Genomic DNA, 27,261 nt, shown 5'->3' with positions numbered 1-27,261 from the left:
CATGCACTCTCTCTTTCCCTTCCCTTATGCAGCACAGCAAAATTATAGCCATATACTACACTGTGCTGGGAAATTGGAATCTGTGAGCAAGCCCTCTGGAGTCATGGGCTTTAGGACTGTGCTTCAGTGTTTTCATCAAAGAGAATAGATAAGAAAAAAGAGTTGACATGAGTCTTGAGCATTTAAAGCTTGTAGTTCTGTTTGTATCTCAAAGTTTTAGTGAGTTATGGAAGCACCAACTCACTGACAGTATGTATTAAAAAGACAAAATGATCGCATAGACTCGAAGTGGTATCCCAAAAAATGCCAAGAACTATTTCCTTCAGCTTTGTAAAAAGGATTTGAAGATGGCAGGGAATCAACTGTGGGCTGTGGATGAGGAGGCATGCTGTTCTTTTTGGTGTATCTCACACAATCCCTTGTAGGTGCTTCGCTCTTTGTTTTTAATCTGTCTGCAGCGAAAGTCTATCTGTTTTTGCAGCTGTTGGCTCAGCTTCAGACAAGATGAGTATATTCTTATGTTTGGCTTTGGGTAATAGATATGCTTTTAATTTAACTTTGCATTTCCAAATGCATTGTGCTTCTCACTGACTGAATTACAATGAAGACAAGAGAGTGTTTTCTTTCCTAGAGGAGCAGTTTTTGACAGGAAAGCAATCAGGTCCTGCACATTTCATCCCTGAATCAGAGCCCCTCATTGGTGCCCTGGGTTTGACATCCTTTATGCGGGCTAATTTGATCACTGGACTCTGGCAGTGAAGTTGTGCCTCAGTCTCCTGATACATACAGACGAGGAACTTGCTACAGGATAGCTGGAGGCTTGATTACTTCAGTCAGACAGCTTCACAGAGCAGAGACATAGGAGTTTTGATTTCAGCAGCAGCATCCACTAGTGGATAAATTGGTGCTTTTGTCTTGTCTTTAAAGGTCCAGTGTGTAACATTTAGGAGGATCTATTGGCAGAAAGGAAATAAAATATTCATAGGTATGTTTTCATTAGTGAGTAATCACCTCAATACAAGAATCGTTATGTTTTTGTTACCTAAGAATGAGCCGTTTTTATCTACAGGCACTGTGGGTCGTCTTCCATGGAGCCAGCCATGTTGAACTGCCATGTTTCTACAGTAACCCAAAATGGACAAACCAAACACTGGCTGTACAAAGGGCATCTAACATTTTTTGCGAGTTTCTCAGCCACTTTAGTTTCTCCTACACACTTCACAGCCCATTCTCATTCCCAACTCATCAGACACAGACTGGATCCTTTAAGTGATTCAACTAAGGAAATATAAAGATCTTCCAGTGCTCTCAAGATCTTTACATACACAACAAAAAGTAGTGCAGTGACAATTTTTTATTCATCAAATTTAATTATCTTCTGTAAAACACTGAAAACAAGTGAGCAGCACAGCACGTTCACAATGGTCAAGAATATTGTTCCTGCTGTGGAAAATGTCTTATTTAATATCTATCTTTTTTCATCTCTAGAAAAGGAGCTTTAGTACTGAGGAATCAACACAAAATATGGGGAACCGCAGATGGTCCACTGAATGGAAGTTGAACACAATGCTTGCCACCTGGCTGACCTGGTACATCTGGACTACTTTGACCCAGGCCCAAATAAGCAGAGAAAAAAGGGATGGATTGATGGATGGATGGAAAACGTGGAAGTACCTGTTGCACAGTGCTTCTGTACTTACGTTCAGACGTACTGAGACTATTATCTCACATTAGTACAGTGGCAAGGATAAAGAAAACATCCAATGAGTTTGTTGACATAATAGCACTTTTCAAGCTCCATCATTACATCTTCTGATCGTTGACAATGGCAAAGAAAATACAAAGAATCATTTTGAATGTCTTGTTTCCTTTAACCACAACTGCCTGGGACATCTAACCCTGAATGAATGGATGGTTACCTGCAGAGACGTTCTACTCTTTGTGGTGGCCTGTCTATCTCTCTGTCCTCCATAGATAAAGTTAACTATGTAAAACCAGCTGTCTGTGAGTTCTTCTGGCACATATTGAGACACAAAGGTCCACAGAGAGACTTGAAGGCCACAACAACAGTGAGCTGTGTGAATCTAGGACACAATCAACACTCAACAACTCAACAACAATACAGCAGTATTAGTGGCTGCAGTCCACAAACACTGTACGATTCCTCCCCACAGACTCTAGAGCATGTGTAATCACCATGAGGAGCCTATTAGTGAAAAACTGCATCAGAGATGTAAAAAAGTGGGAAATCATTGGGAAAATTACTAAGACTGCTGATATGATTGTATTAATATAAAATATGTAGTTTCATCACCTTCAGTGTATCATTAAACTATTTTTTACTAGGATGGCAACATAAGTACAATTTTGGTCATTGGTTGGTTTAAGTTTGTCTAAATCACTGTCCATAATTATCTTTTTAATAAGACAGTGATTAAAGGTGAAGAGTGGGCAGCACAAGTCACACAATATCTGCATGAGTTCTTTTGTGAGTTTCTTGACCATTTAAACAGTTGATTTAATTTGATCTTCCAGAGCCCACAGATCTTAATTAGATTCCATATTGTGTGTTACGGCTTATGAAACTGTGGCGACTCAGACTACTTCATCAGTTGCTCACAGAAGAAACTAAAAGCTCCAGGATTCAATTAATCAATAAACTTTTCTTTTAAAATTTAGCTTAGTTAAGTCGTCTTACACTTTAACAAGATCCCACTGTAGCCACTTGTTGATAAATGGATGCTCATTTCTGCTACACGGCTACAATCAACAATTGATGTGTGCTGGAATAAAGAGGAGCTCTTCCATCACTGTAACACCTTGTCAGTATGACTACGGGCTCCATGAAATATGCATTGAAGCTCTCGGATCAATCTAGACGTGTTAGGAAATAATACTGTATAATAGACATCCAGCAAAAGTGAGAGAAAAATACATCCATTACAAGAATTCTAAATCTAAGGAAGATATTCGCATGTTTGTGCCATCAGCTGTCCTTAATTCATCATCATGTCATGTTTAAGAGGAGCAGAACTCACCAGACTATAATAATAATAATAATAATAATCTTTCATGGTTACGGTATGTTTATTCATTTGTATATTCTAGCTTGTCATTTGCGCATTATTCTGCTGTCAGTTCAGACACACCCAGTCTCTGATTATAGTCACCTCACCTGCTCACCCTCATTCCCTCACTAGTTCCCTAGTATGTACATTGATTGATATCCACTAGTTCTCACCCAGACTGTCTTTGTGTCATATGCCTTAGCTTTCCAGCGTCTCGAATTTCCTTGTTTTGATCCTGATTTTGTTTTCAACCCAGCCTGTATTACTTGGATTCTGCCTCATCTGGACCTTGTTTGCCGACCTGGATTTCTGTATCCTTGTACGTTCTGCAAGTAAAGACTCTTGGGCATTTGGGTTGTTTTTTGTTTTTCTTGAATGGTGACAAAATTTCTTATGGTGTCAATGTGTTGTGTTTGAATGTCTCAGTGGCCATTGCGGTACTTAGTTGATAATTTTAGATATTTGCTAAAATAGCTGAAATATCCAGTGAGGACATCGTGCCAGGTATATATACACATAATACTTAAAATTAACACTTGAATTTTGCACCTATATTATTATGCAGATATTTACGTTTTTTTAATTAGTTTGGGTTATATCATGGATCAACGATTTCTGATGAAAAAAATAATGCATTCATTAAATTTTGTCCTCGACCTATTTTTTTTTTTCTCCAGTTCTTTAAGTTTTGGATGATCTGGGGTTGTTATATTAATGTTGCTGTATTTCCCTAATTATCTTTGATTAAATTGTAAGATGAACATTACCATATAAATATGTATATTCCCTTCCTTTGCCGAAGAGAAAATCATTACCACTCTCTTTGTCTGTACGTTGTAGGTACGTTCATTATGAAGCTAGAACCAGGAGACCTTAGCTTAGCATAAAGACTGGAGACAGGGTAAGACAGCACCCCCAAAGCTAACTAATACAAAAACTAGTAACTAACTAACTAGCTGTTTCCCCTTGAATCCAGTCTTTATGCTAAGCTAAGCTAACTGTCTCCTGGGTGTTGCTTTAAGGGTCAGATGTTAGATTTGTACCTACTAATCTAACAATTTCTTTGAGTAAATATACCTTATTTGTGTAATTACATGAATAGGAATGTATATGTTTTATCACAGAAATATTTTTTGTGGTCCTCTAAATGGTTACTTTACCCAGCATCTGTGTCCAAATAATGTACATCTGTCCATACGCAGGTGAAGACGGAGCAGACTGACACATCGTAAATAAACATACCAACAACAGTTTCTTTTACTTTACAAATTATTAGGAGCTGAAGCATTTGAGAAACAGTGTTGCTGCTGATAATAGATGACTTAGACGAAGTTGATATTGATTCTCCTGTTTTATCAACTCTAATGGATTACTGGCTGTGACCATGACACCACAAAGCACACACAAACACCCACAGACATTTATCATCCCACTCTACCTTGTCATAGTATCGTATCTCGTAGTCGAGGATAATTCCGTTGGGCTGTTCGGGCGGTGGCCATGACAACGAGAAACTGCGGCTCGTTGAGCTCACTTGGTGCATTATGGGAACCACTGAGGGAGCTGTTAAAAAAAACACATACATACACACACACACACAAATACACACAATCAATTAGGCAGTTAAAGGATTCGCTAGCATGCTTAAACACCATAAATATGGAAATTTAGTGTGTAATGTAATGACATATTGCCAAGGATTATTTACACCCAAAGGAGAAAAATGTTTCCTCATCCAGGCTCATGAAAACAAATTACTGCACTTGTCACTGATGGGGAAACAAGAGTTATGTCTGTAATGCATTTTTACTCATAATTTTAGGAACCAGAAGCTGTTGGCTATAATGTATTTCATGGTTTTGCCTCTGGGATCTTTTTATGAGATGGTTTTCATCACATTTGTACTTAAGTTGATGGCGTACACTGGAGAGAGGAGGGAATCAAGACATGGAGATTGATACTACACCAGTAACAAGTATCAAACTGATATAAGTTATGTTGAGAAAGAGAATGTATGCTTCTCACACAGCGGAGTCACAAAGAATATCGTGGGACTGCCATAATCCTCGTAAATGCTGTGATACCTCATGAGCCACATGCGTCTTCTGTAGTTATAATTTGACAGTGTGAGTGAGCTGTCGCCTGAAAACCTCATAGTCTTTTTTTTAATATTGCCACAATTGACATTTTACAGGGGTCTCTATATGTCGAGTGAGTTTCATATCCTAAGGCCCTGTGAAATGCGCTAAAACCTACTGCATAATTTAAACCCCAGCAGTGCAGTCAACCTGAAAATAAATCAGTTTTTGTTGAGTCCTAAAAGATTTCAGGGATAAGAGAGTTTTTCATCCGGCAGCAGTAACAAATGCGCTCAGAAAGCAGCAGGGTGACAATGGATCATGTTTCGATTAGGAATGAGCCTGGGTTGCCATAGATGAGGTAAATGGTGTGTTTTCCATCAGAGTAAAGCAGCTTTTAAATCTAAATTTGGGTAGCGGTGGAAATATCACTTGTGTCTGTCTCCATAAAGTATTGATGGAGCAGTAACTCAGCTCACTTTATAGTCTCTAAGAATTACACTGTCAGAGACTGAGAGAGGGGGACAGAGAGAGTGGAGGGCACGGAGAGGGGATAAAGGCAAGAAAAAGAGAACTGAGGGAGAGGCAACGGGGGAAAGAGGAAAACAGGATGAAAGCTGTGGATGTGCAGGAAAGACAGAGAAAGGGGAGAGAAAAGGAGACAGAGGGAGAGAGATGACAAGCTTATAACATGTTTTATGAATTAAAAGGCTGTAGCTCAATTTCCTTTATCCCCCTAGCCAGCATAATCCACTGTGCCCCGGGGTATGCTTACACACACATACACAAATGCTCATCCACACACACACACACACACACACACACACACACACACGCGCGCACAGAGCTTTTGCACTCCCCACTCACCAGCCTGATTGGTTGTAATGTTGATTGACAGTTGTTGGGCGGGATAAGGGCTCTTGTTGGAGACTCCGTTTACTGCCTGTAGAGGACAAAGTGTAATGGTCAGCGGTCACAGTTACTAGGCCTGTCATGCTTTCTTTACTCGCACAGCACATATGCAGTCTACAGTGTTAAAAGGTGTCAGAATTAACCTTCAGAAATCCTGGTTATTCCTAACAATAGGCCTTTGATTTCAGACAAAGGTAGAGAGAAAGATCATCTCTATCCAGTGACTGGTGATTTCACCAGCTGAAATGACAGCAGATTCTTGTCAGCTGAAGTTAGATAGCTGATTACGCTAACATTAGCTCTATGAGTTGCTTGAAAATTCACAGACTGACTTTGTAATGTTTCCAGCTGATTTGTTTAAAAAGGAGAACCTTGTAAGTGGGTCTTAAATATGCACTTGATGGTTAAATTCATTATTTTGTGCTAACAGAATGAGGCTAAAGACGGGCTCAGAGTGCAGGAGTTTTAAAATCCAAACCAATTTTGAATTCAGGTTGCTTTAAGCACATAAGGAGAAAATTCACCAATTTTTTTTCCTTTGTAATCTCAAACATTAACACACTTCAAAACGAAACAGGTTGCTGTAGTAACGCCAATGCCTTTCAGTGAGAAAAAAAAAAGAGAAAAAGCTACATAAGTCTGAATGAGAAAATGGTTGTCTATTCAGCCAGATAGACTTTAACTGTCTGTTGGTCTCCAGTTAATAAGTATATAGCATGATAGCTGTCAGCCTCAAGGGCTAACAAGTCCACCACTGCTTGGCAACATCTCCCATTCACTTCCATACCGATGTAATCATTTAACATTTAAATATCAAACATGCGAGTAGGTCTGGAGGTTTAGGTCTGGATCTGTAAACCCCTCACATTCCCAGATAATCTGGGTCGAACATTGGTACCAACCAGGCTCCCAGACCAGATTTCTCCTTCCAACGTAACCCAGTCTGGCTGCTTAGCTTACACATTTTGGACAAGCAAAACAGAGGTTGGATATCTGCTTTATTGTTGGTATTTGTTAACAGTGTGTTTCACTTTTAATGTTACCAGAGAAAAGGCTTTTAGGATCAGAGCTAACTAATGAGTTTGGCAAAAAAAAAAAAATCTGCTGCAGTGTTAAAGAGCAGGACTGCTGCTGACGTTACCCTACTAGACTGTGTTAGCATCCAGGACACATAATGAGACAATATTACACAAAGGTTGTACAGGTTAGGTCTTCTGTAACTAACCACCTGGGTTAACGTGACATGATCAATAGGGCAGCTTACATTTGAGGAGATAAACTACAAATGAATTCCTTTTGCTCTCTTTTGGACTTGAAAAGGAATACATCACCCTCCACACTCTTACGGCACTCTTACTACAGCCACATGCACTCTGCTTTAGCATGTTGAGAAATCTGAAGTTTAACAGACCCTCTGTGCAGAGTTATGGTTGATAAGCTATGATTGGAAAAATCACTGTTCAGGGGAGGAATTTAGCAAAGAGTCAATTATCAGCAACAATGAGTTGGTATTCATTTCAGCGGAGAAGCACCGCCGATGTCTTCTTCAAACTGTAAGGTCTCACCGTCTTTCTCGTCTCACAAACACAAAGACACAATTAACAGGATTCCAGTGCGTTTTAAAGACCACCTAATTAGCTGTCACATACTGTTTGTCATGGGCTCACGTTAATCATTTCGACGGTTGAAACAATGTCTTCAGTCATAGCAAATCATTAAACAAAGGCGTGGTAATTAGTGACGCTAGCTTACTCCAAGCTCTAATTCTATATTGTTTTGTTTGCTTCGTTATCATTTCACATTTTATTTTGTGTTTTCCTTTTTCCTTGAGTTTCTGAGGATTAAAAAAAAACAGGTTTGCCAAAATATAAAAAAAGGTTTTCTACATATTACTAGTGAGTTAGATAATAGAGATATAATAAAACTATATGTCTAATTGCTACACAAATCCTATTTCTAATTTGGTACACTGGACCTGAGATGATATTTCACAATACAAGGCTGAATGGGAAGTAACACGCTTTCTTCCCTTAACAATTACCATGTGGGTCACCTTGATTTAGACACCCAGCCTTGATGGTAAATGCGGCCGATGGCAGAAGATTAAAAGGTTCACCATCGTACTGACTTTATAGGCATCGTGGTGGCCTTGTGGTTTGAGAGAACATGACAGCATAACAGCAAACTGTGCACAAAGCCCCTGTGTAAGAAAGCATCTATGTAGCTTCGGTATCCTTGAGCATCACAGTGAATATCTGGCAGCTATTTACATACTATAACAAGAGTTGACAGCACACTTAGGACCAAGATTGTTTTTAATGTATTTTTTAGTATAGTTTTTATAGTTCTCAGTATAAAGCATTGCTTTATTTTTAGAGAAGAAACTCTGTATTTTAAACACTTATCCTACTTTGTAAAAGTTACATTTCAAAGTTACTCCCTTCAACATTGCGTAACAAGTGTTGTGAAAAGTTAAAGGAATTCTCCACTGGAAATCCAACTTTTGAGCAAAGTATCACTCTCTGCCTGTATGCTTAAAAGGTGGCTTTGTAAAGTTTGTTACTTCTTTGTGGAGCGTTAAAATACCCTGGACTCAGCTGTTACAGTGGCCTCCAATGACAATTGAATCATGGCAGAGTCAATTTGCCAGTACTGTGCCTCCTGCAAAGCTATGAAGAGGCAACAGTGTCAAGAATCGTGTCTGTAGATATGTACGTTGTGAGGAAACTATGAGCATAAAGATCAGCAGAGGAGGAGTGGATTATGCTGCAGGAAGGGTTTTCTTAAAGGTCTTAAACGTCTTGCTGTGATTCTGGGTAGCTGTTGGTGGCCATTGCAACTGAATTTAAACCTAAATATAGCTGCCATCGAGTTAACTTTTCAGAGACACCTTTAAAGCGATCAGTGTGTGATACTCAAATATTGAATACCTAGATCCAGATGAATATTCCTTCAACAGCATTTAACAGCATGCAAGCTGAACAAAACAGAGTGCACAGTGGACAAACCTGTATCTCGAAGGTGTACGATGTATGCGCCCGCAGCTTGCTGATCTTCACCCTTGTTTCCTTTAACCCTCGCTTGCCTGAAACGAATGCCACGCTGTCGTCACACGGCTGACATGCCCGGCGCTCGCTGCTGTGGCACCGCCGGCATAAGACATTATATGACAGGTCGTCACGGTGCCCAGTGTCCCGTGGTGAGTGCCACTCCAGCAGCACTGATGTCTGGTTGACGACTGAAACCACATTGCGAGGAGCCGAAGGGACACCTGGAGGAAGATTATTGGAGGTTAAAGGGTTGACACTGAAAATACAATGTTTCCAATGTCTGTTTTAGTTTCAACAGGACTATAACTGGTCACACTTATGTGCTGCAGATATCAATCAGGAAAATTCAAGCAAATCACTCCTCCACACCTGGATGTAATCAAAATTCATTATGTTCAGCACTTGAGAAAATCACTTTTTATTTTTTTTTATTAAGCAGTGCCTACTAATGGCTTACATATGGATAAATGTCTTACTATCACAGGGGGTCTGGTATTTTATAGCTAAGCAAGCTGTTGTATACGCAGAGCACCCCTGCGTCTATGCTATAAGCTATCTTTGGAAACGTTTCAGTTGATATAATATTACAGTAACTAGGGAGCCAAGAAGTCTCACATTGTCATTAATATAAATGTCTGACGGGGGTGTATCATATCAGATTTACTGATGTATTTGTTAGTGCAGGAGCTGGAGTATCACTGTCCTGTTATCCACAATATTTTCCATAAACACGTCTGACCCATTACTGAGATTACATTAAAAGAAAATCAACCAACCGTTGTTTCAGTTTGTGCTTGTGATTCAAGATTAGCTACAGAAACAAAGGAGGAAATAACAGGACCGGTACTAAGTTCAGAAACATTTGAGCTGTTTTAAGTATTTCACTTTGTAACTTTGTGTCTCTACTTCACTACATGTCAAGGGAAATATTTATCGAATATATAAGACGATATTTTTTAGATGGAGAGATTCGACGAGATGTGATTAATCCTTGTCATATTTGAATTTTCATTTTAAAATGCATTATTCTAGCATATAAAAACACAAATATTTTTTGGTTTTTCTAGACTTGCATTTCAATGTGTCAACTTGAGGAAATTCAGATGTACATTTTCTACAATATTTGGACATTATGATTAGTGAATTGCTGAAGAAAAGAGAGCCTTATGCGGCCCTATTTTACATACAATATAAGATAAATCTGACTAAGATGAATAACTGAAAATAACATCTTGTCTCATAGCATCTTGGGTGTTTGAGGGATCTTTAATTCATCCTGTTTGCCTAGATTATATTCTATATTAAAGTAAGGACCCCTTGGCCACTGCCCTCTGAACCTTCCTGCTCACAAGACTGCCTTCATGCAAAGTTGCCGAGTGTAGTTTCCAACCAGTATCGCTGGTACAGATGTAGTGAATTTGGGCTAACCCTGTCTCTAACAGTCAGAAGGTGACCTAACAGATCACTGCAAGCCAGAGAATCTCTTTTTATCTGTCACTCTTCAGTCAGTCACTTTCTTTCGTGCTGGCTCTCTCTCTTTTCTGACAGCTCATCTCTTTGATCTGAGGAGAAACTGGTTTTTAGGGTGTTATCGTGAGTCTTAAACCCAGAGTTTTCACAAGGTTAAACCTAGCGGGTTCACTTCTCCTCAACTATTCACACACACACACATCCCCGCGTCCCGCGACACACACAGACACACCCGCACGACATGCTGGAACAAGAGCAGTTGAAATGAAATGGATATTCAACCTTGGCATATGTTAGATCACAGAGTCATAAGAAACGTCTGAGATGTCCCTGTGGAATGTGCGTGTGCGTGTATTTGTCGAGCAGACACTCTGATTCCGCAGAGTGGGTGTCTCTAAGTGCAAACAATCAGAAAGGGTTCGAAAATCTAAGTCACGCTATCTTATAAACATTCCTACTGAGAGAGAGAACTCAAGAGAAACTGTGCATTCATAATTACACACACACACACACACACACACGTACGTATGAGATAAGATATTCACTCAATTTTTACATTTGATCTGAATAGCACAAGTACAAATTCTTTTAGACAGCGAGACATTCAGAGTTCACAGAAAATACACATTCATATGCAAAAAAGTAAGAAAAGAGGTAATAATCATATTTTAAATTGACCATTTTGTATTAACAATTGAAACCGTTTCAAGCACTTCAAAGAGTGATATATACTGCAGTCTACAGCCACACTTCCTCACTGTTTAAGTGGCTTTCGCAGCATCAATCTGACCTCTCCACAAAAATACACAAACGTATACAACACACTCACACAAACCCTCCTGCTCCGTACCTATGCAGCCCACGAGGCATGCTGAGAGAAAGATTTTCTGTCAGCCAACTATCTACACACGGCACGCTCACTCTTCCATTTCACTGATCTGATTTTATATGTGATTGAGTTTAAACCAAATAAAAATAAACTGAAGCTCCTTCCTATATTGAAGTTCTATCGCACGGTTTTCAGAGTTTTTCACTCTTCTTTTTCATTGCTGCTGTGTTTGGGAAAAAAAAAAAAACCTGTGTAACTCCATTTGTTTTTGCCCTTGAATTGAAAGTACCAAGGTAATTCACAAAGCTGTGTAGGCTGAGTAGGTTGACACCTGACACCTTTTCACTGGGGAAGTTGATTTTTTTTCTGTCAGCATCAATTTGAGAGTTTGCTGCAACTGTTTGAGGTGAGCTTTTTCATGTGCTTTCTCTGTTGTCAGAATAGATTAACCCCATAAATTGCACCATTACCACTGTGGCATAATAATTTTCCCCTATATAATATACTGCAATAAATGATGAGTAGTGACATGGTTTGATTGAAATACAAGTAAGCGAATAAAAACAATCACAAAAATTGCAGAATGTAGCCCCAGTAAAATGAGTTTTTAGGGTAGGACATGAAATTAGCTTTAATCCTGGATTACAGGTGATAAATTACATTATTTGTTACCTCTGTGGATGTTTTTATGGATCACTATGGCACTTTTTTACAATGACACTGATTATGCACCTAAGGCTACTTTCACGCCCAACCTGTTTGGCTTGGTTCAAACGAACTGTGGCGCATTTGAACATTTGGTTTGGTTTATGGAGACTGAGTGAGGAGGCGATCAATTAAACTCTGGTGCAGACTGAACAACTGGACCAACACCTGAAAGGTTGGTTCTCTGCCTGTTTCTAAGTCCAATACTGTTTGTTTGTGGTGTAACAACAAAGCAAACCAACTACAGAAATGTGTGATAGTAGATAAGTAATTTTAGCATGAATATTAAACTATTAAATCCATCTACCAGTGGTGGATGTCTGGTAAACTGAAGGATTAAGTGTTCCTTTATGGTTTGAGAAAATTCTCCTCCTTCTTAAGCTAAAATAAACTATTTAAAAACCCTCTTGGATTAGCTGGAAAATGCATTTTGACAAAGCTGAAAACAGGCCTGTTTTTCTGAGCTCATGAAAAGTTGCCTTTTTAGAGATACGTGGTTCTCAGAGGACAGCGATGCTACAAAAATATAACAATCTTTAATAATATGATGTACTGCTGTAGTTTAAACTAGCCAACAGTATCTGGTTAAAATTAGCTTAACCTCAAACAACCACGGCAGTAAAATGCAAAATACACATTAAAGCAGTAGTTATATTAATCCAACAACGTCCAAATATAGATGCCAAACAGCAACCAGTCCCCCTTAATATAAAGGTACAAAATGTCCCTTTTCCTCCTGTTTCTACCTCACTATTTATGGCATATGAGGTCCAGTTGGGGTTTTGCTCTTTGTGACCATCATAAAAGATAAATAAACACATAAGAAGCAGTAGTGCAGAAGTGCTGCATGACCTGGCTGGTAGTCACCGGAATTTGATTCCCCTTGTGGGCTCATGTAGCACTGAGGATGTAGGACAACACCAAAACTCAACAATCAAGTTACCTGTCAGTCCATATGACTTCATTTTTACACCTGTTGGTTCATTTGTGATAACCCATTGTTCACAAAACAGAACTACAAGACAACAATGAATTCTTATTTTGGACTAGAACTGAACCAAACTACAGGTGTGAAAGAGATTCAAACTTTGAGCAATGGAATGAATTAGTAGAGCAGTATAGTGTCAACATAGGGACATCAAGGGCTACAAGTAGGGCTCATAAAATAGTCACCAATATTCACTGTTGTGATTCATACAACACCACCTGAGAGAATATTCTACAGTTTTGGGGTTACCTTTTATGTATTTTGCTGGCAGAATGTTGCAAATTCATTCATAAATGTAAACCAGTAAAATAAAGACCCACCCATGAATGGTTTTTTTTAGCCCCCAAAAAAACATGAAGTTGTATCCAGGTCACCAGGACGTGCACAAACACGCACACATGTACCTCCGCACACAGTACACACTGACATATACACACAGTTTCACAGTTTGAGACTTGCTGCAGAGACAGTCCAAATGATTCATGTCTCAACCTACTTACACCATCTCTCTGTGGAACAGAGAGGCAGCATGTTTCAAACTCTGTGCCTCGTCTTGCATAGCAATACAGCCTCTTCAACACACTAAACACATATTCACTTCAATGGAAAGCCTGAGGAATGTGACAGTGTTATTACTTACTGCTCCCCAAATCCCCAAACAAGGACGGCAACACTGCGGCACACACTCTCTGAATGAGGTGCATAAAATTAAGGTTGGAATAATAAATCAAAACAGATATTGGCCTTTAGTTCAATAATGAGATATTGGACCATCAGTGATGTCAACCACTGATATGCTGTAATATGTCAGCTATTGGTACATAATAAGACCAAAAATCTGCCCTCTCAGATTATGTCTTGATTACCTTGAGGCAAAATCACCCTCAGTTATTGAGCATGTCTTTTTGTTTGACAGAGAGAGACTCACTGGTGCACATGTCCTCTGGTTTGTCCATGTCTCCTCGGTAATAGCCATTCCGACAACCGCAGAGGGTGGCAGCCTCGATGGTGGAGCGACTGTTGAGCGGACATTGCTGACATAATCCTGCCCCCTGGAACGATTTAAAGGTGCCCTGAGGGCAAGCTGAAGAGAAAGAGAGAGAGAGGGGAAAAGCATTAATAAAAAACAATACACAACCATGCATCCTGAACATGAATGAAACACAACAATAAGCTATGTTTGCGCGCCTTTTGATTGCAAGACATTTGGTAAACTTTATTTTTGAAAGACGCTGTACCAGTAGAGTTATACTCGTAGTATGAGGTTGACAAAGCACAGAGGGGGATTTTCTAGGAGTAGCAGCAATCTTATCTTGTTCAGACAAGTAAACAAAAACATTTTGTGCACACATTGATTATCTGTGGCGTAGATTATGATTTCACTTCTGTGGTTTCTGTACGAGTTGTTTCTGTCCATAGTTATTAACTAAATTATCCTTTATGACATGAAACTCAAATGAATTCTTAAATGATTATGTCTGCCTTTGTTATCCAACTTTTATTCGTCCAGCTTGTGTTGAGCATACAGTACGTGTTTGTTTGTATGGAGTTTCATCATATGCACTGCAGTCTGCTGGGGATAAGACAAGTCTAGTAATGGAGGTTGTCCAGTGTGTATTGGAGTTACAGACTTACAGAAGTTTTGTTAAATTAAGGCGATGCCTGTCTCGCATCCACAGTGTTTAGTAGGCTGTATGAAGGCCCTCCTTTTCACTTAACTAGCACAGTGCCTGTTTAAAATGTGCCTGTTTGGAAAAATAATGGCCACAGCTTGCAGCTTTCTTGAGAACTGCTCATCCAAACAACTTCAGTTAACATTGCGCTTCCTTGGGTCAGCAATACAACCAGCAAGTGTGAAGTCGATCGAATTAGGCAGAAGTGATGGAGAGCTGTACCCAGCTTGCCGTTTGATGGTGTAACAGTTAACAGGGGTCCTTTCTCAATACAGTCTCAATATTTTGTTAGATTAAATGCCACAGCAGGTCTTGCATGTGTCCCTCTTCAGCCTTAAATTTGAGGAAGAACAGCACCCATTTAAAAAATGTAATAAAACATGCCTGAGCCTTTTTAGTTACCACCACTGGATGATGTGCATTTAATATCCATCTGCTGCCATATAACCTCACATACGTCCAAGCTTTTCAGCACATCAAAACTAGTCAGATATGACTCTGTGCTGTAGCATAGCTTCCCAGTTCATCCAGGGGCAATCGTCACGCAGTTCCACATTACTGTACTCCCTCAGAACAGCTCATCCACACCAACCCACTCCCTATACATTATGTTTCTGGAAGGCCACAGGTGTATGCTTCATGCCTTTGTTTTCCTGGCAAATGTAGTGTTGCATTTTTAATAGCAGACCTTTGCCTAAACACAATGTCATAGAGCAGAATCATGGCTGCTACTGCTTTAGTTAAATGTACAATCAGTATATATTTCACCAGTTCTTTGAATGAAATAAGCACATGTTATTAATAGTGCTGCTGATCAATTACAGTCATGTTTCTGTAACCTCAAAGATGTTTTTGAAACAGAAATAGACCTGTTTACCTCTGTGTGTTTGCTGGGAATATGTTTTTATTATTATTTTATTTTATTTATTCAGCCTTTGTTTTACTGGTCTCTTAAGATCACTTTTACAAGAAAGCCCTAGCCAAAATGGGAGCTCAGTTTGCAAATAATAAGCAGCACAGTAGCAGGTTAAAGGGGCTTTCAGAGCAGTCTCAGTCATTTACTAGCTTGAAATGTTCAAGTAAAACCCAAGGCCAGCTCAGCACTGTTTACTTAAATCGAGTGCAGGAAGAGTTCATGTTTCAGGCTTGAGTACTTGTCAATTATTTGTCAGTTGTACAAATATTAGGTGCCTTGTTCAAGGCATTTTGATAGTAACTCAGGTTAGTCATTAACATTTCCAAGTTGGTCAGCAATTGAACCTTTCAAAGCTCCAATTTTTGCAGAAACTCTGCTTTCACAGCGGCACTGCTACAAGTGACTGTGTTACTGAGAATGAGTACTGAGAGTAACAGCCAAACTAAACAAAGACTTATATTTAGTTTAATCATACAATATGCAATTTCTGCTGCTAAGGGGTCTCTCACATCAAAAGAATAACAAAATAAGACGTTTGATGATGTTGTGAAGTAGCGTGGGATAATGGGAGTTGTTGTATTCACCACCATTGCTGTCATTGCACTGCAAGCTGAATTAAACTGAATTAGATGCTGTCCAGCGGACAAAGGACCTCGTTGGGGGGGCTGCAAGACCTGGTGATTAAAACCAGAAAAACACTGAATAAAGCAGTTTCACCTACAAATTTCTATTTCTCTGGCGCTACTCAGACGTTCCGCGAGCTGAGCTGCCACTAAGTTTGCTTAGCTTGTGTTCGATGACTAAAATCCTTCATCCACTTAAAATATATAGTTAAAAATGAGACAGGTTTAAAAAGTGTACTGTACAAATATGGCTTAAAAAAAGATTCTGGCAGCTTCTGGCAGACAACCACAACACTGATGCATATACAAAGGGGATATGATGCCATTGAAAGGAGACCAGTGAAACGCACTGTTAGCTGAATGCAATTACAAATTTCTCTGGGTTTGAACATTGTTGGAAACAACTATTCCATTGTTGTGTACTTACATTATCCATTGTTGTATGCTGTTATTGTAGTCATTTTATTGGGGAAAAGTTACAAAATATAGCTTTAAAGCTGGAGAAGAGAAAGTTATATTTGCTAAAGAAATCAAATGTAACATCATGATAAACATCTGAAGTAAGACACATCACCTGTTAAGGCAGAGTACTTTGTGTCCCAGGAGGACACCTGTTTTAAATTCACACATGGGATTTCATAAGTGCCTTTTTGGTGAGGGCAAACACATTCTGAATTATGACTATAAGTACAAAAAATAAAGCCAAACGGGGAAACAGAGAGGTGTGAAATGAGAAATTAGACTGAATCGAAAGCTCTGCCAAAAGGCTGAGAAAAACCAGATGAGGTTTTTTAATGTTACTTTTTTACAGTTTTGATTTATCTTTAGCACTTTGTTTTCCCTCCTCCGCTGTAATGAATGTTCACTTTATCTCCAAGATGCTTTAGATGCCGTAAGACCAAAATGCAAATGTTACACAGATTTATGGTGGAAGACAGAGGGGACTTCATACAAATGATAACATGAATTGAGTGAAAGAAGTAAATGAGACAGTAAGTTAAGAGTCTCAGAGTGTCGCTTAATCAAACGTTAAAGTGTTCAGTGGGTCAGACAGATTGTCCTTAAGAGAAAAAGCAAAAGCAAAGAGGGAAACAAATAAAGAAGTACTCAAAGACGCAAGACAAAGAAATGGAGGATGAGAGAATAAGGGGAGGTGAACCACAATGAAACTGCTGGTTTTATTCTTCTCTCTCAATATTGCTATTTCTGCAGTACTGTTCTATTGTGTTCACGCTCCTGAAATGTTATATTGTTATTTCTTGGTTTTGCTGATGCTTTTGTTCTAACATGATTTACAACGGCGGATGCTGTTCTTTGCCCCCGTGTTTTACTGCATATTACATTGTACATGAACCGCAGAGCTTGAAGAAACTACACAGGACTCAGCTGTGAAGAGCATTTCGTATCACATTGCAGGACTTCGTCAGGCTTGGATTAAATGTGAACAATTTTTTTTACACGTCGCTGGCCCCAAATTATGCCGTGGAGTAACTGTTTCACCACTTAGAAAGGGTGTAACGTCAGTGAACTGCACAGTCCTTGGGCCTAACTGTCCTCTCCTTCCTGTGTGGTGTGGAGGAGGTTGTGAGCCCTGGTTTCTCTGGGTAGAACAATGTTATTTTAGTCTTGAGTAGGAGATGTTGAGGTGTTTTTTGATACTGGTGCTAAAAGGAGTTCTTATGAAACGTGGGACTGGTTTTTATTTCAGTAACATCATGAAAGAGCTAAAACAAATAGCAGATTACTCAATTTGCTGACCGACAGAAAATTCATTGAAAACTATTTTGATAAGAGATTAAAAAAGTATAAAAGCTGTAAGGTCCCTCTATAGTTTAGGTTCCTAGTTTGAGTACTGTTGAAGCTCTATATCTCTAATTTCATGTCATCCCTGCACTGTTTGTGTACAAAGCGCAAAAATACTTAAAAAAAAGAATAAATGGCTGTAAAAGGCTTACTGTTACTCTACTTAAACATCCAACAGGATCAAAGAGGGTTGATACAGAATGATATGTAAGCACCCCTTCTCTGAGTCTTGTGCCCTTTCGCAAAGTGTACATACTACTTGAAATGTACTGTAACACTCACATATTTAACTTATCTCCAGCTACAGTTTTGCCAACGTTTCCCTGACTCTCCATATGTCAGACACCTTCTCCTCCCTCCTTTTCTTCTGTCGGTCTATGTCAGTCAGTTAGTTTCTTTATATTCTGACATCAACCTTTCTTTGAAGTCATCTCTTCAGGAGTGTCAATGGCTTGTGCCTCTCTTTGTGTGTGTGTGTGTGTGTGTGTGTGTGTGGGGCTTGAATAGGCAGATAGACATCTGGCTTGTCAAGGTCATTTATTCAACAACCTTGCTCATACACATGGGGTGTGTCACCATGGCAACAAGTCTTGCTTCCTCTCTCTATTAGTTATGTCTCTCTCTCTTTTTCTGTGTCCAGCTGTGTAACTGCTAACACTACATATGCATGTTTTTTTTGTGTGTGTGTGTGTGTGTGTGTGTGTGTGTGTGTGTGTGTGTGTGTGTGCGTGTGCGTGTGCACGCTTGTACAGTCAATTATTTCTAATGTTTTAATAGGATGAATGGTCCAAAATGTTGTTGTGACAGGAGTAGGATTCTATTAAAAACTGATTAATCATTGTCATCTGCCTCTAATATGATACAATGTAAGAGAATTTTAGTGTCACTTTGATTGGCCTTGACATATTAACATTTCTTTTTATTGGTGCCATTGATTTTAAATAGTGTACCATTGTCTAAAGTCAATACTTCAGAGAGACACATTCTAGGAGTACTGGTTCCCTCTGTGCCTTAAACCAGCTGTGTGGAGTCACACAGTGACCATGTGGATGACAATTGTCTAAAGCTGGCATACAAGCTCACTGATCAATTATTAAAAACTTGCATGGTGTGTGTGTGTGTATGTGTGTCGTAAAGGCCTGCAGATTTTAAAAACTCTTAGAGCATCGTTGGGGTCCACAGCAGGGGTACTTTCTGTGTATTCAGTGGTAGCGCTTACATTTGTAGTTGTGCATTTGAAGTAAAGGTCTATTTGAATATTTGTTTACTTTACACACACACACACACACACACACACACACACACACACACACACACACACACACACACACACACACACACACACACACACACACACACACACACACACACACACACACACACACACACAGGTCTTTGATGTTGATCCAGTTTTGCCGGATGGTTTGCACAATATGCTGGTTTGGTGCAAAATAAACACAATCTCTGTGGCCTGACACACACACACACACACACACACACACACAACCATCTGTTCTAATAGTGAGTCCAGTTTCCTGCCAAGTTGTTATCAGCTGATTGGCAGAAGAGCACACCAAAAAGATGCCAGCTCGGTGGAGACAGACGGGACATGCTCTGTCCCACGACATCCTAAATCACTCTTTAGGCATAAAAGCTTTCAATAAAAACACAAGAGGCAGGTGTACGTAGACATGCCATCACAGAAACTGTCAAGTCACGTCAACGGAGTCTGTCTTTGGTCTGCATCCAGTCAGACTTTCTAGTATGGCTGGACAATAAAAATCATATTAACACTGGCTGCGATAGAATATTTTATCAATAAGGAATTCAGAGACTTCAATATAATGTCCATAAGTTAAGTTACATTGCTTGACAACATACTAATAAGCCAATCCTAACACAGACGCAAAGTAGGACAGTCGGATGGCAGAGAAAAACACTCCCTTTGAGCAAACAATTTCATGTCGGCAAAGAGAGCAACAGATCAATATGTAAAGAGCTGTTGTGGATACAAACAAAGTAACAAGAAGTCGGTGGTGTGGGGACACTTACAGTCCTGTTAGTCCATGCAGTGGATGATGAGAGAAATCTCAACAAGGGCTAAAGTCTGACATGAAACAGATGGGTGATGTATACAGAGAAACGGGGAAAACCTGTGCAATAAAAGATAAGAAATACCAAAGAGAGTGCAAGCGCAGTCTCACCAGTAATTAGACCCATCCCCAGGAACAAGTTTCAAGGCTCTCAGAGAAACAACCCCACAACAAACCATAACATCACACATGCTGGCAGAATACTATCGAAAATTAGGAATTTTACTGATGATCATAACAGGCCAAAGATATAAGCTCACTGGCTGTAAACATTTCACACTGTGGAACAGGATTGAAGATTTTCATTTATTTTTGTATTTATTTATTTATGTATTTATTTAAATAGATATTCTGTTTGCAGCTCATACTCATTTTTCAGGATGTGAATCTCCTACTAGGGAATTTCAAGCTTCAAGAAACCTTGAACTCAACAGAAATTGTGACTTAATTTATCCAGTCATAAATATTGACATCAATGAAAAATATTATTGTGATAAAATGTTTTGCCATTTCACGCTGATCTACTCTCCAGTTTTGTATTTCAGGGGCAACAATTACAAGCTCAATACTTTTTTTTTTTTTTTTTTTTTTTTAAAAGAGCTCCAGAGCAAAGAACTGTGAGGACTTATTATAACTACAAATTCCACCTTAATTCTTTCTGCAATGGCAATCAAGATTACCGTAGTATTGTCAGACTTAATCACTGTCTCCCATGAGTCGTGTCTGGCTTACCTTCTACCCACTCAAATATTATGAAGGAAAAGTATTTTCGTGCAAGAAGAGACACTGACGCCAAAGGCAAAGCTAACATTTCAGCTTTTAATGTATTTCACTGGAGACAGAATACTATTCATCAGTCCTTTTTTTACTCTCTATCCTTTTTATCTGTCACATTTTATTTTACCTTTCTGTCCTTGGACTGTCCTTTTTTTAACTTTAACTTTTTTATTTCTTACCAGTCCATCTCTCCAGAGGGCTCTCCTGTCTTTATGTCTCCTTCTCTTCCTTTCCTGCTTTCCTTCTTTCCTTCCTTCAATCCTCCCTTTAAGATGCCCCTATATCTCTTCGAGACACTCTCTGACAGTTCAGGAATAATTTGCAGTAGACTAATCTGGCTGGAACACGCTAAACTAATTAACAAGGGATGAAGGGGCCTCACTTATCATTTCACCATATGTACATACATCACACACACTCATGCCCCACACACACACAAAAAAAAGACGAGACTCTCCAGGGAGAATAAGAAATGATGGGTACTACTTCGCAGAGGAAATGGGGAAGGAGGCCAGATATAAAAAGGAAGTGAAAGAGGTAGAGGCAGCTATTTCTGTGCCATGTTCACTCAAGTCTGTTTTTACTAATATTAACATATGGAACAGTGTTGGCTGCACCCTTGGGCAAAAATACATAGGAAAATATATACATGTGATTATTCAGCAATGACATACTTTGCTCTCCTGCACACACTAATACATTTGCATTTTTGTACCGAATTGACTCAGCATCCAATATTCCAGCTATGACACTGTTTTGTAGACCAAGCCAGGACTTAGACACGGCACATTTTTCATCGTGAATGGAAAACAAAGAATACTGATATGATCACATTTTGTTCAAAACATATTTTCCATACCATATTTTCAACACACACGCATTTAATATAAGAACTAAGGTTGTAAACATTTGTTTTATTCTATGCCTGGTGATACCTATTTGATGTATTCTCCCTGAGATATTGCATGCTGCAGTAGCCTGGGTGCTGTGGTTGATTATGAGAGGCATGTTTGGTGGATATTGATTTGCTGTCATACTGTCTTGTTTGTTGATACAAAATTAAAAAAAAGTGTTATTGGTGCACAGCATGCAACAGTGTTTGCTGTAGCAAGGTCATTAGAACAGGTTTAAACAAAAATTATAATTAATTCAGTCTACATGGAATAATCTCTGATATGCTTTGATGCAGAATTTGCAGCTGTTTTTATTTTTTTCCCTCATTTTTTACGAGGACAGTTTGAACGAGCGCGGCATCATTAATGCGCAGATTTACCTCGACACACATTGCCATTGTCTGGTTCATAACCCGCCTTGCAGCTGCAGCTGCCGATGGGAACCATCCACTCTCCGTCTCCGTTACAGTAGAGCTTTATAGGCACGTCTACCTCCTCGGCGTTGGGGATACAACTTCCCCTAGCGATGACTAATGAGGTGGACTCCGCTCCAGTCAGTGTCTGCACAGAATCAGAATCATAAAAATTAATATGGTGGACAACAGCTGCACCAAACTCTGATGAAAAGAGCACAACAGATTTAATTTAGTTCTGGTCCACACCTCTGGGAAAAAAGCAAAGTTCTGCACAATGCTCGGGCATTTCTTGTAGAATACTCTGACAGCCAGAAGGGACATGCAAGCGCCCAGATCCTGGAAGGCCAAGTGGAACCCTCTGCCTTTGGACAGCGGCCCGAAACTCCGGACTTCTGTGTTCACCTTCATTAGCCGTCCACCAAAATCAACCTGGGAGAAACTCTCATCGGCTGCAATAGTGTCCACCTTACAGTGAGGTACACAGAGAGGATAGGAAAGAGGAAAAAGGGCAAAGAAAACGTTGTAAATTGACTATTTTTTCAGCTTCTTCTGTCTCTGTTCTTTGTATAAAGGAAAATTGTGGTTCTTATTTTAGATCCACTAAGTAATGGTTGAATCTGCTGTACAATACTGAATAAATGCACCTGTGACAACATAACATATAATTTTGTTATGTTCTAATTAACTATTTCCAGTGTGAAACAACAGTGAAAAAATGTGGTTAATTGCATAAGACTGTGTACTTGACATTTTTAGTAGAGAAGTCAAATATGAATCCCTAAGTACACAGGAAAAAAAAACACATTCGATCAGTAAGAGTTACATCAGTAGGGTCCTCCCATTCAATTGCTAATTTAGTTTAAAAAGTAGAAACATTTTTAAAAAAAACTATAAAATCTAAATTGCAAAATTTGCAGATACGTGATTTTCACTGGACAGAGACGATTTACTAAATATGCACAAATGTCAGATTTCCAGCCTCTGGCCTTCATTTTCTCCAAAGTAGTGAATTGATGAGACTCATTTGTACGGCAGCATTTAACACTCCCATTAACATGTCAAATGACAAAAAATATCAGACTTGAAGCTGAATTGATGGCCATAACAAAGCCCAACAATATTGGTCTCTTTGTGCAAAGAAAAATGTTGATTATCATCACAATTTTACTTTGAAATAGTTTGAAAATCTTGTCAGAACCGGCAGCTCTTCACACAATTCAAAGGCTCCAGTTTCTAGATCTAGTACCTTAAGAAAAGGGGCATTGGCCCAGTACTCCACCCCTTTGATGCCCTCTGACACGGTCCTGTCGGTCTCCAGGTAGTACAGGTTGAACGTCTCTTTGCAGGAGCCCAGGACGCTGGGAATGGAGGCGCAGTCTCGTACGGTGAAGCGGATTTCCACGTAGATGCGCTGTGCCGCCCGCCGGTCGATGTAAGTGGTGAGGAGCCAGTTGTTCTGGCTGGGCTCGAACACATTGCACACCTGGTATGTCCTGATGGTGTTGAGGTTCTCATCATATCCGCTCACCTCCTCCCACTGAAGAATGTGTGTGTGTGTGTGTGTGTGTGAGGGGGCAGGGGGTATGGATGAGAGGGGAGGAAGTAGAGGAAGAGGGTAGAGGAGAGGGTAAAATGATTAATGGGTTTACCAAGACCTGACACAAATTAAACTCTCTCTCTCTCTCTCTCTCTCTCTCTCTCTCTCTCTCTCTCTCTCTCTCTCTCTCTCTCTCTCTCTCTCTCTCTCTCTCTCTCTCTCTCTCTCTCTCTCTCTCTCTCTCTCTCTCTCTCTCTCTCTCTCTCTCTCTCTCTCTCCCTCCCTCCCCCCTTTCCTACCTCCCGACTTACCTCCCTCATTCGCTTTTTTCTCTACCTTGTTCTTTTCTGAACAGGGACAACCATTCATCACAATTAGAGCCACTCACCTCACACACAGAGACACACACACACACACAAACGCGCACACACGCACACACACAGAGCAGACCATTGCAACCAGCTAGGAATCAAGCCAGAATTTAAAAAATACAAGGAGTTCAGGAAAGTGACTGGATGACCATTTTTTCTATTTTATTCTTTTTTGTATAATTGTATTCTATTGTATTCATTCATCTACTGCAAGCTCGTATGTGCTACCCCCTCTCTGATCTATTGGAGTCCGTTCTATTCTGCATCAATAGTGGTTAATTGGTGTCACCTTGCAACTGTAATTAAGATTTTGACAGACTCGTTAATGGAGCACTGTAAAGTGTACTCAAACTGCTTTCCCCAAGGGTCACACACACACACACACACACACACACACACATACAGTACACCTTTGCACATTGTTCTTACTCCATTGGCAGGGAACGATATCCAGCCAAGCTCAGCTGTCGCTGTCCTTGTATCCATCACTGTCTCTGTGTCAGACAGAAAGAGAGACAGGCAGAGAAAGAGAGAGAGAGAGAGAGAGAGAGAAGCAGGAAGAGGACAGGTATGAGTTTAAATTAATAGTCAGCTCAGATGACAACTTTAGTACTGCATAGTGATGCATGTCATTCATATTCGTACAATCCCACTTTACACCTTTTCTGTAGGCTAATGCTTCTCCCGCTCTCATTTCCACCCCCCTATAATATCCTGCTGTACAGAGTAATAGTAAGTTAGTACTCTAATATTTTATGAATACGACTGCAGTTATGGCATTGACGTTAGCAGTTGTTAACAGTGTTAGCAACAGCAATGTCTTAAAAAAGGGTGAATGCAGTGTTAGTTTACCATTTCAGCTAATGGCTAGTGACTGCCTTGTAATTCCTGAACTAAAGCTTGTTAGTGGCTAGCCAGCTACCAAGACCCAACAATAAATAAATAAGACAACTTTGGAGTTAACCAGAAGCCATATTCCTTCTCTTTTAGCCATGGCTAGCCACCTTCACCTACAGTCCCAGCGGGAAGCTTAAAAATGTCCACTACCGGTCTCTCTACTGAACACACAGAGATGAAATTGATACTAATCCTTATAGGACAGCAAATAAGCTCAACTCTCAACACAACAGAGCGTTAAAGGGATTAGTAAATGTAATGTAATTAGCCAATATAACACCGTGTTCCATGAGATAATATAAATTTGTCAACCCGAGACATTTTTCTTTTCTGTTTATAACAGGAACGATAACCTATTCGCATTTCTGGGTGTAGACCATTGTGGACAATAGTGGAAATCAATGAGCAGGACTGCAGTCCTGGTTGGTTGTTTAATCCATAAACAAACTATATTCCAGTATATCAGGCTGATTGTGCTATAAAATTAAAACATACTGTGATAGAGGACCTATTGCCCACTCCTAGATTTATTCTCTAAATTTCAAATTGCAGTCCCTTTAATTGTTAGTGAAATAATATTAATTTAGCATACATTTAATAAGATTACAGGTTAAATCAGTCAGTCATTAAATAGACAACACTATGTGAGTGTGTGGAGCACTCAGCTGATCTAGCTTCCACTAATGACTTCATGCCCCCACCTGAACACACACCCTCCGCTTTATCTGTTAAGGTACCTCACATACCTGACACATTGATTAAGTCACAGCTGGCTGACACACTGGCACAGTACTGCACATCACAAAGCTAATTGTTTATCCTTCAGATGGCGACAAAGATGTCTGAAAGCTAAAAATATATATAGCCTATATAAGATAACTCAACAACAAAACTACTTGACAGCAAAAGCCCAGATGGCCACGTTCACTGTAAAAACATGTCACTTCATATTATAGATCCCACTGTGTTAATGGTAAAATATTGCTATGTGAGCACTCCTTAGAGCTATTTTAAGCATATTACTGCCTGGTATGTGCAAAGCCTGGCAGGCTGGGAGAAACAAATTTTACATATATGTCCATACATGTTAATGTTGAGTGGAGTACAGTAAGTGGAAGGAAAACCACATAATTTAGGATGATGGAGTGATGGAAGAAAACTTGCATTCCACTGTGTAAAAATACTGATTAAATAAATATATTTTGCCACCTTGTTAAGCACAATTTAAGATCTTATTCAAACACTGGAAATTGCTAGAAGGAAAAAAGATAGATGATAGAAAGTATCCCTTTGTTGTTTCAGGTTTGTGGGTGTTTTGTGAGCTTTTGTGCGATTCTTCAGCATGAAATGAAGTCTTTTCTCCCATGAATGTTTCATTTTTGCTCATGTGGCTCTCCTGCTTTACTCCTGGTTGAAACTAAAACTGCTGTTGGAAAAAATTAAAAGCAACAAAGAGCGGCGAGTGGACACGCTGAGACACTCGAGCCGACATAAGTTAGTTGGCATGCTGACAACACAGACCCTAACGCCGAGTCCCCTTTGTAATAAAACATGGTGAGAAGATTCGACGACATCACACCGTGAGGCAGCCGCAGGCAAACAACCCCCCCCTTGATTCTTGACATGCTCTCCTCCTCACAACCTGATCTTGCACTCTTTCATTCTGTCACCCTGCTTCTCATTATCTCCTCCTCCTCCTCCTCCTCCTCCTCCTCCTCACACCCTCCCCACCTTCATCCTCTCCTTCACTCTACCTCCCTGTCTTTTATCTCCCCCTCTACCTTGGGTGCTTCTTTTTTTGTCAGCGAGCTAGCCTAATTACGGCAGAACCCAGTTTTTCAGCTCTCCCTCGGGAGTGAAGGTCGTTTGGGAAAAATGAAATGCTTGTCACGCGAATATGTAGTCGACTATCAAAATCTTGGACCAAAGCTTACTCAAACGGTGACAATTGTCACTATCTAATTTGTAGCTTCAGTGCGTTTAGTGGCATGTTGTCAACAAAGATTTTCAAAAACCGATCCACGGCAGAATATAGACCCAGTTTATTTCTGCTTTGCATATTTTTCCTGTTCAGATGTCTTTGAAGTTTGGGTTAAAAAAAATAAAATAAATAAGAATAAAAAGAAAAATGCTAATATAGAGAGAAACCCACAATGTTGACA

At 39.6% G+C, this 27,261-nt stretch overlaps 1 protein-coding gene across 1 annotated transcript in view; it reads right to left on the bottom strand.

Annotated features, from left to right (window-relative positions):
- LOC127350580 (ephrin type-B receptor 1-like) overlaps window positions 1-27,261 on the bottom strand; it is an 86,476-nt gene that overhangs the window by 32,555 nt on the left and 26,660 nt on the right. Inside the window, exons 2-9 of the mRNA XM_051377327.1 lie at window positions 24,632-24,696; window positions 23,541-23,831; window positions 22,541-22,759; window positions 22,259-22,439; window positions 14,029-14,184; window positions 9,067-9,329; window positions 6,014-6,089; window positions 4,507-4,631 (exon numbers count right to left, since the gene is read on the bottom strand). Coding sequence (XP_051233287.1) covers window positions 4,507-4,631; window positions 6,014-6,089; window positions 9,067-9,329; window positions 14,029-14,184; window positions 22,259-22,439; window positions 22,541-22,759; window positions 23,541-23,831; window positions 24,632-24,696 — 1,376 coding nt within the window. The remainder of the gene's footprint in view (window positions 1-4,506; window positions 4,632-6,013; window positions 6,090-9,066; window positions 9,330-14,028; window positions 14,185-22,258; window positions 22,440-22,540; window positions 22,760-23,540; window positions 23,832-24,631; window positions 24,697-27,261) is intronic.

Source organism: Dicentrarchus labrax, unplaced genomic scaffold (assembly GCF_905237075.1).
Source record: "Dicentrarchus labrax unplaced genomic scaffold, dlabrax2021, whole genome shotgun sequence".
NCBI classification, from domain to species: domain Eukaryota; kingdom Metazoa; phylum Chordata; class Actinopteri; family Moronidae; genus Dicentrarchus; species Dicentrarchus labrax.
The sequence above is the reverse complement of the archived record's forward strand: the minus strand, read 5'-3'. Positions and strand labels throughout refer to the sequence as shown.